The 10,251-nt window shown below is 41.0% G+C and overlaps 1 protein-coding gene across 2 annotated transcripts in view; it reads left to right on the plus strand.

The window, feature by feature from the left end:
* The window catches only part of CTNNBIP1 (catenin beta interacting protein 1), a 56,831-nt gene extending 47,736 nt beyond the window's left edge, over window positions 1-9,095 (plus strand). For both annotated transcript variants that reach the window (XM_039509338.1, XM_039509337.1), the window contains one exon: window positions 6,855-9,095. In XM_039509338.1, coding sequence (XP_039365272.1) covers window positions 6,855-6,913 — 59 coding nt within the window. In that variant the 3' untranslated portion in view covers window positions 6,914-9,095. The remainder of the gene's footprint in view (window positions 1-6,854) is intronic.
* The last annotated feature ends 1,156 nt before the right edge of the window (window positions 9,096-10,251 follow it).

The following is a 10,251-nucleotide window of genomic DNA, read 5'->3' on the forward strand; positions in this document are numbered from 1 at the left end:
CAGCAGTATGAGACACCTAATTTTATGTGGTGTCAAGTATGTTTTGCTACAATGGGTACTGAACTTGGAGCTGTTCCGTATCAACTGAATGACCAGTTTTGAAAAGGGGCTAGAAGGACTGTCTTATTTGGTACCCTATGTCAAATACTGTAGTTTCTCTAGTATAAATGCAGCCTGAATATATGGCTGTATTTTCATTCCACAAACCTCTGCTGCTGTTTGTCAGTGCCACTTGCATCTTCTGTTTTGCTTCTCTGTGTAAATTCTTCAAAAGTTATTTTCCTAACCTCAAATACAACTGGAGCAACTTTTTGGTTGTTTTTTGAGGAGCGGTAGCCATGCTGCCTTCTGAAACCAGAATAAAGAATGAATTAAACCAGCTTATCGGAAAGTAAAATTCTGGCTGAGAGTTAATTTACAAAGCACAGTAGTCATTGTTTGGGAGGGATCAGCCTCTAAATTTGCCCAAGCCACAAACTTGAGATCCACACCTGCACCTTGTCAAAGTTCAGGATAATATTAAAGAATATTAAACTATCCTGATGATGGGAAGCAAGTAAGGGGCTAATATGACTGCATCAGCAGTTCTTTAATGACCTGAAAATCAAAAGAACCCTACAAACAGTGGAAACATGAACAATTTGCTACAGCTGAGTACAAAACACTAGCACAAGCATAAAGGGACAAAATCATAGAAATATAGGGCTGGAAGGGAGCTCGAGAGATCATCTGGCCCAGCTCCCTGGGGTGAGAGGCAGGATCAGGTATATGTAGACAATCCTTGATCTAACGCAGTGGTCCCCATCCTTTTCGTCTGATGGGCTCCAAATTTCTGCGGCGTTTTGGTGGTGACGCCTCTCGATGACGTCGCTTGTCAGTGGCAAGTGGCGTCATCGAGAGGCGTCGCCGCTGAAACGCTGCAGAAATTTGGCGGCAGTTCGGCGGATGCTCCACCACCGTCCAGGATGCTGGCGCATTTAGATGCCCCCGCGGGTGCCATGGCACCTGCGGGCACCACGTTGGGGACCCCTGGTCTAACCTGTTCTTAAAAACCTCCAATTAATGAGGATTCCACAGCCTCCTTCGCAAATTGAAGTTTTTCTTAATAGCTAACCTAACTCTCCCTTGCTGTAGATTATCTATTCTTGTCCTACCACTGATGAACATGGAGAACAACTGACCCCATTGACTTTATAACAGCCCTTAACATAGTTGAAGACTGTTGTCAGGTCCTTGTTCAGTCTTCTTTTCTCATGACTAAGCATGACCAGTTTTTTTAACCTGTCATCATAGGTCAGGTTTTCTACATCTTTTTTCACTTTTGTTTGGTCTCTAGCCTCTTTCCAATTTGTCCACATCTTTCTGAAAGTGTGGCACCCAGAACTGGACATAGTATTCCAGCTGAAGCCTTACAAGGGCTGAGTAGAGTGAGACATTTACCTGTTCTCTTGTTTATATGACACTCCCATTAATACACCCCAGCCTTAAATTAGCCTTTTTCACAACTCCATGACGTTGGCTGCATTCACTTTGTGATCCACTATAACCCCTAGATCCTTTTCAGCAGTACTACTGCCTAGCCTTGAGGGAGGGGCCGCCAACATTTTTAGGATTTCCTTGTTCTTATTTAGATCCCCAGTAACTGCGATCCAATAGGCTCAGTTTGCTGGTTATAAATACCATCTCACTAAAATAACTCAGAGCAGAAACCCTCCCCCGAACAAATGTGTATGGTCCACCTGGGGAATTAGTCATAAATTCTAGAACGGGAAGGGACCTCGAGAGGTCATCGAGTCCAGTCCCCTGCCCTCATGGCAGGACCAAATACTGTCTAGACCATCCCTGATAGACATTTATCTAACCTACTCTTGAATTAATGCATAAACACTTTATAATTTGGGGCTCACTCTCTGCTACTCAGTTGGCAAATATTGTGTCTCAGTTTGGTTAACCCTTGCCCGCACTAGGCTAGTAGACACACAGATTAATCATACCGTGAGAATTACAGGCAACATTGAAGCCAACAAAACTTGCATGGTTACCAGTCCTAGCCAGTATTCCTCCACCTAACATCCAGTGGTCAGAATGCAGCCAACAAACTGATCACCAAGATACAGCAAATGCCACAGTTGCCACTGTTCAAGGATGTATGGGATCCACCTCACCACAAACTGCCTAATAGAAATCCTACCAGCATGCTTTCAATCCAGCTGATAACGTCACTCCCTCACTGTGGCAGACACAATGGGAGAGAGCCTCTGCCATTATCAGGAACTCTTACATCACCATCAGGCTGGATGAACAGCGACCTGGTTTCGGGATTCCACACCACCTTTGGAGCCCGCTTAGCAGGTTCAGAAGTAGCGTGGTTAGTTGTGCCAAGATCAGCCATGCTTGGTGCATTCAGGACAACCCTGTGCTGCTGTGGAGGATGTTGCAGACATGCTGGATGGTTGTGTTTTTCATGTTGGGCTCCCCAGAAGTCTTCTCAAGCTGAACACTGATTCAGAGGCCATTGATTGGCTCAAGACAATTCAGATTTTTTTTTAAACCTTGCCTTGCTTGTCTTGCTCATATGCAGTTGGTATGTATATACTGCCTACCCAGTTATAGCCTATTTTGCATTTGTGCATTTGATTTTTTTTCCTTCCTAAGTACCTTATATAGGTGCTTACAAATTGATTGTTTAATAATTTGTTCGAGTACCTATCTTTAAACAGGGGAACAAAAAGGACGTGAGAAATTATAGACCATTCAGTCTGATACCTGGAGAGGTACTGGAACAATTATAAAACAATCAGTTTGTAAGCACCTAGAGGATAATAGCATTATAAGTAGTAGTCAACATGGATTTGTCAAGAACAAATCATGCCAAAGCAACTTAATTTCCTTATTTGGCAAGTTTTCTGGCCTAATGAATGGGGGGAAGCAGTAGATGTGATGTAGCTTGATTTTAACAAGTCTCTACACTCCCCTATTACATCTTCATAAGCAAACTAGGGAAATGTGGTCTAGGTGAAATGGGTCCACAACTGGTTGAAAAACTATAGTCAGAGTAGGTATCAGTGGTTCACTGTTAAACTGGGAGAGTGTATATTAGTGGGGTCCTATAGATCTCTATCCGGGGTCCAGCACTATTTGCCATTGCAGAGAAACTAAATGAATTCTTTGCATCAGTCTTCACAGTTGAGGATGTGAGGGAGATTCCCAAACCTGAGCCATTCTTTTGAGGTGACAAATCTGAGGAACTGTCCCTGATTGAGGTGTCATTAGAGGAGGTTTTGGAACTATAACGGTTCAAAAAAGAACTAGATAAATTCATGGAGGATAGGTCCATCAATGGCTATTGGGCAGGGATGGTGTCCCTAGCTTCTGGGGCACCTGGCATTGGGAAGACAGGATGCTGGGTTAGATGGATCTTTGGTCTGACCCAATATGGTTGTTCTTATGTTATTATTTTGTGGTGGTCTGATACAGCATTTTGTTTCACATTCATCTCTAGTAAGAACACCGAAGAGCTGCCTCTGAGTCTTATTTAAGTTAGGGAGGGGAGTGAGAACAATCAATGAGAAGGTTGCACTCAAAGCTTCCTCCTCTGCAGTCTAGCCCTTTAGTTAGGGGCTTCAAAGGAAATCTAAATAAAGGAAATAATTAGCTCATGCAGACCTAATTAGTTCATGAAGGAAAAAAATGCTGTGCGTGTAATCAGTTCCACTTAAATGGCAAGAATCAGTTTAATGGTTGGTCAGATATCAGAAATTGTGTGGGTTGTGGCTGTTAGAGTATGTTCTTTTTTTTAAAAAAAAGTTTGTGATTTTGATAGTTGGAGCTATGGGATCCACAGATGAAAGCAGCATTTGCTTTTATTTGAGTCTCTGAGGGCTGGAAGTTCTGAAACAGATTAAAAATATTGCACAGTTAACCCCTAGATCGCTTTTTTTATGGCCTTATCTAGACAAAAGGGATTTATTTATAGCACTGCCTTAGGACCAGTCCACATGCTCTCATTTCCCCAACATTCTGAAGACATTTAACTTTACATGTCACCTTGTGCTCATCTCTGAATATTTAGGAGTCCAGAGAGCGGATTGGTTTGTGGATGGCCCAAGAGGAAATGTCATTTGAAGAATGAAAATAATTTAGAATGGAATGTTTTCCATGGGACTGGATAGCTTATGTGGGTAATAGTTAACTGAAAATTCTTTTGCCTATAAATCACAAGTTCAGATCCCACCCAAGTCAGTACTGAGTAAATGAGGCTATTCAGGGCTTATGTGAAATGAGCTAGGTAGGTCTCAGTTTAATTCTCCCCTCATGTTAGGCATGAGTTAGGTGATCATCCACAACTGACAGCCTCTCCAAAAGGCCAAGGATTGAATAAGTCATGGAGACTGAACCTTGCAGGTGGTTCCTTCAGGTCTTGGTTGAAGCACTTTGGAACTGCAGTGTGAGAACCTTGTACAGCATGGCAAGCCTGTTTTGTGGGTTAATAGAGGCCTTCAGTTTCAAAAAGAGTGCTCTGAGCTACTGTTAGGGGTGTAACAAAAATTTTTCTCTCTTAATATACTTAGGGATGCTCACATATCATTGATGTCCAGTGCTATCTAACTACAAAATTAAGAGGAAAGCTAAACATGGCTGACAACTTATGTTCCTAATAACAGCAAAGTTTGCAGATGATACAAAATTACTCAAGGTAGTTAAATCAAAAGCTGACTTGGAAGAGTTATAAAGGAATCTCACAAAACTGGGCAACAAAATGGCAGATGAAATTCAATGTTGATAATGCAAAGTAGTGCACATTGGAAAACATTACCCCAACTATACATGTAAAATGATGGGGTCTAAATTAGCTGTTACCACTCCAGAAAGAGATTTTGGCGGCGTGGATAGTTTTCTGAAAACATCTGCTCAGTGTGCAGCAGCACTCAAAAAAGCTAACAGAATTTTAAGAACCATGAGGAAAGAGAGAGATAAGGCAGAAAAATTCATAATGCCAGTATATAAATGCTTGGTATGCCCACACCTTGAATGCTGCGTGCAGTTCTGGTCACTGCATCTCCAAAAAGATGTATTTGAACTGAAAAAAATGCAATGAAAATTATTAGGGGTATGGAACAGCTTCTGTAAGAGGAGAGATTTAAAAAGACTGAGACTATTCAGCTTAGAAAAGAGAAGACTAAGGGAGGATATGATAAAAGTCTGTAAAATCATGAATGATGTGGAGAAAGTGAATAAGGAAGTGTTATTTATCTCTTCACATAACACAAGAACAAAGGGTCACACAATGAAATTAATTGGCAGCAGGTTTAAAACAAACACAGTGAAGCACTTCTTCACTCAACGTATAGTCAACTTCTGGAACTCGTTGCCAGGGGATGTTGTGAAGGCCAAAAATATAACTGGATTAAAAAAAGAAATAGGTAAGTTATGGAGGATATGTCCATCAATGGCTGTTAGCCAAGATGGTCAGTGATGCAACCCCATGGTCTGTGTGTCCCTAAACCTCTGACTGCCCTAAACTGGGACTTGGCAACAGGGGATGGATTGCTCGATAATTGTATTCTGTTCATTCCCTCTGAAGCAACTGGCACCTGTCACTGTTGGAAGATAAGATACTGGGCTAGACAGACCACTGGTCATACCCTGTATGACCATTTTTATGTTCTTCAATTATACACGTTACCAAGTGAGAATCCAATGTGTCTTGAGTTTTGGATCATCTCTGTTTGGCAACCCTTGGACTCATTGTGAGCCAGTGGATGCACATATATGATAAATATCCTCCACTGTATCTGTTAATATAAACAACTTCTCAGTGAAAGGACGTAAGAGCAGTTATAGTTGTCAATATCTTATCAGCCGTACCATATAGCAAATACTGAATTTGCTCAGCTGGCCAGCATTAAAAATATCTACAGCCAGCCAGAGAGAAGTGAGAGAAGCGGTCTTCAGAAATAAATTTGAGAGAACACCAGGATGGTGTCTGGGACTCTTTGGAATAAACAAGGAGTGGTTTATATGGATGCAGTGGGCGAGGGAGGGCTGAAAAACAATAGATCTGGATTCTGCTCCATTCTATGCCACATTTGGGAGGTTTTGGCACATGAGACCCTAAGCAAGCTATTGAACCTCTGTGCTTCATTTTCTCCGTCTTTAAAATGAGAAGAATAATTACCTTCCTTACATGTGTTGAGGCCAAATTAATGTTTAGAAAGCACTTCGATTCCTTTGAATGGAAGGTGCTGTACATGCTCACATTATAACCATGGACAATGAAAAGTCTCTCAACAGGCCTAACAAAACAGTGCAGTCCTAGTGTGGATGAAATTCCTGTTAGGAATAATGAAGGCAGGCTACAAAGAGTAACCACACCATCCTGTTAAAGGAGAAAACGACACATAGAGCAGCAACTCCCAAACAGCTTTTTATTGAACCGCCCCATTCTTCATGCTCCAGGGTAGTTCAGCAAGGTCCTTTTGCAGTGCAGGGATCTGAAGAATGATGAGACCAGCAAGGAATTTGCAAATTTCAGTGTTTCCAATTCTCTCAGTATTTGGTGGGTTTTTTTTAAAAGCTCCAGCTCCTGGAGGTATGTGAAAACTGGAGAATATCAGCAGCCGTTTAAAAAACAAAAACAAAAATTCTAATCCTTGCGATTGCAGAGAGAAGCTTGAAAACATGAAGCCTAAATTCTCCAACACCAGAAGGCAAATAGGAACCTAAAATGTTTTATTTTTAAAATCCTCATGACTTCTGAATTTTGGTGGTTGACAGTACTGAAATTCAACCCATCTCCTATTCTCTGAATGCAGTACTCTTAGCTTCCTTTTTTTTTTTATATGTACTTACAGGTGCTGAGGACGTGGTGATGGCATTTTCCAGATCAGAGACGGAAGACAGAAGGCAGTAATTAAAGAGTGTCTGAGCAACACAGAGCTGGAGAGGGCAAGGAGATTCCTGAAGACAGAGGATGGCAGAGCATTAACAAGTTCCTTTGCCCACCCCTAATTTTCCATGGCAGCCCTTGCCCTTTTCCTTTTAATTTTGCTTCCCTTTGCCAACTCTCTGAACACATCTGACAGCCATCTGTTCCTATACACTGTTGCTACTCATCTGGGCTGTGTTATCAAGGACGAAGCTAGCGATGCATTTACAATTGGTTCAAAGGGACAGACTCTGTTTATGATTGGCTAAAGAAGACAACTTTTTAAACTTGACCAATGGAAATCTTTTGTTTTAGTTCTGATATTATTTTATATTTTAAAATAAGTCTCTTGACATCCTTCTTCTAAAGAACCTTTTCAAGCTCCGGTGCGTATTTAGGTCAGATTTGTGAATTTGAACAGGGTTTGGTTGGCTGCATAGAACTGGAATTGAATTGTGATTGGTTGATAATGCTATTGCTTTCTCTAGATTGCTTGCAGGTATTTTGCTGACATCAACATTTTCATTGCAGAAAGTTGATTTTTTGGTGCATTGGTTATTACTTTTCACTTATTGACCTGAGGGGAAAAAAGACAAATGTTCTTTGCAATATTTATTACACATCTAACACACGCGCACACACTCTTGCTTTTTTTGTTTGGCTTAAGAACTGTGTTTTTAATTTCCTATTAGCTCCAAGGTCTCCCATGCAATCAATTTTTCCATACTTATCTGCTCTATGGCCTCTGGCTCTCTTGGGAGCATGTGTCAAAAACATATTTACTTTAATAAGTCTATGTGTTGCAGCTGGAATGTGGAGATCTGCAGCCCTCTGCTTTGCTACGGGCTGTATCAATGAACTGCTGAAAAAACTTGTCATTTGGGTCGCTATTCTCTTTGCTTTTGACAGAGGAGCTATAGATTTGCAGGAATTGCAAAAAGATAAGATCTGTGGCTGTGACATTAAATTGCCAAATCAGTATAGCATATAAGTGAATTGTGTAAAATAGTACATACAGCTCCACTTTAACCCTTTAATTGCTGCACAGGATTTAGCTCTCAGATAGGGGAACATTGCCACCCATGATCTTATATCCGTGTTGCACTGGAATACAATAAACAAAGTTTCTTATCACCTGCAGTATTATGTGCAGTATGGTTCTAGTACCTGCAACAATTCAGTGAGATGGAAGTCATCTGTCTCCAGGATTAATCAATTTTTCTGTGGCCATTGCTCTATTGGTGGCAGTGGGAATGCACTAAACTGCCCAAACATGAGTGTACATGTGACATACGCAGATTCACAGAGCTGGGAGAAGAAGTAGGGCCTTCATCTGCAGTGAAATTTTAAAACCATGCACTCACTCTTCAGGAATCTGCACAGTGAATAATAAAATCCTGAGGTACGTAGTGCTGCTGCCTAAAACCAAGCACTTCATTCTCTATTATGTGCAGTGAATTTTTACAATACTTCTAGACTTTGTTGTGAGTTGCACTGATTTAAGATATTTCAAACCGTATTTAAATAGAAATCCATTCACCTGTACCTAGTTTGTTTCATGCGATTGTTAATTATTTGGAGTAACAGGTCAGGATCCTGGCTGTGACTACTTGACTGTTCTCATGACATGCAATTATGATGATATAGATGTTATTAAAATCTCAAAAGTGAACAAACAGGAGAAACCATTGGAATATGTGTGGGAGAAGTGGGGACTTGAACAAATAACCATTGTGTAAATGGGAACAACTGTAATTCTATCTATGAAAAAGATCCTTTTGATTCAATTGCATCTTTGTAAAGTTTCAATGTGAAAGTTAATCTCTTACCTCAGTTTATTGAGGCTGGATAAGATTTCCCTGTATTAAAATGAAACCATCAATGAGCCCAATTGGTTCTTGTGATTTGAACTAAGAGGCACTTTGATTTTAACTTTGGTGCAAAGGGGGCAGCCCTTAAAGGGTTAATTGTGTTTTCGGCCACTGGCTGGAATGAGGGGGCTGGATTGTAGTGGCCTGTCATTGTCAAAGCTAACATGCATACTCCATGTGTATCTATGGCATTTCTGAGCTGTTACATCTTTTTAAGAAAAGTGAAGTGTTTCTGTGGTTTAATCTTTCGACTAAAAATGTAACTGTTGGGGGGGAAAATACAGTTTTAATAGCTACTCTTGTTTCTTATTGATTTATTATATTGGTAACTCACAAAATGCAAAATATCCATGTTGCTCTTGTGAAAGATTTACCTGTGAAGTCCAAACTGGAAGAGTTCCGTAGGCATCTCGATGCAGATACGCTGAAAACAGGATAATGTGGAGTTCAGATGCCTGAACAAATATATTCACATCAGGTTATTGCTGCCATCTCTTGTATCTGTATACTGAACCCAAGTTGCCTGGCATCCTTATTATCCCATTATTCTCCCTCCCCTTCCACCTCAATCTCACTAATTTCCATTGGCTACAGGTTTTAGAACAGTGGTTTCTTACATTGAAATGGGGCAAGAGGATCTGTGATAAATTACTCTGCCTCCCCCAACATATGAAAGTATGGTACAACACTGGAAACCCTCTTAACCCTCCGTGGCCAAGTCCAAAGTGCTCATGTTGTCCCTCTTCTGGAAACCAGATTTGCCTGCTAACCCTGGAATAGTGAGGGGTGGAAGAAAGGGCACAGAGCAGTGGGGACTGACTTTTTTAGTGTACAGGACACTTTCTATAGCTTTCCTTTCCTGCTTCAGGCTGTCTTGTGTTAAACAATTTCTAATTAAAGGTTGAGAACTCCAGCTTCATGTGGGCCAGAGGTGGGTGTGAATCTAAACTGAAAGACATAACTCATGAGCCAGTATCGCCAACCCCAAATGTTCAAAAATCATGAGTCAGGCTCACAAAAAATCATGAGATTGGCTTTAAAATCATGAGATTCTGTAAAAATAATAGATTTGGTGTTCTTTTCATTTAGCTTCTACCTTCTGAGTCTTTTGGGTGCACTGGGGTCACATTTTGAAGCTTTCTCCACAGCCACGAGGGTTAGAAACTTACTTTTTCTGTAAGAATGAAAGCTGAAAACATCATATATCCACTTGACTCCAGGAGCTGGGACTTTAAGGAAAACTATAATTATCATGCATGGTGTCAAGTATCAGAGAGGTAGCCGTGTTAGTCTGGTTCTGTAAAAGCAGCAAAGAATCCTGTGGCACCTTATAGACTAACGGACGTTTTGCAGCATGAGCTTTCGTGGGTGAATGCCCACTTCGTCGGATGCAAGAGTCACTCTTGCATCCGACGAAGTGGGCATTCACCCACGAAAGCTCATGCTGCAAAA

Source organism: Mauremys reevesii, linkage group 21 (assembly GCF_016161935.1).
Source record: "Mauremys reevesii isolate NIE-2019 linkage group 21, ASM1616193v1, whole genome shotgun sequence".
In the NCBI taxonomy this organism is placed as follows: domain Eukaryota; kingdom Metazoa; phylum Chordata; order Testudines; family Geoemydidae; genus Mauremys; species Mauremys reevesii.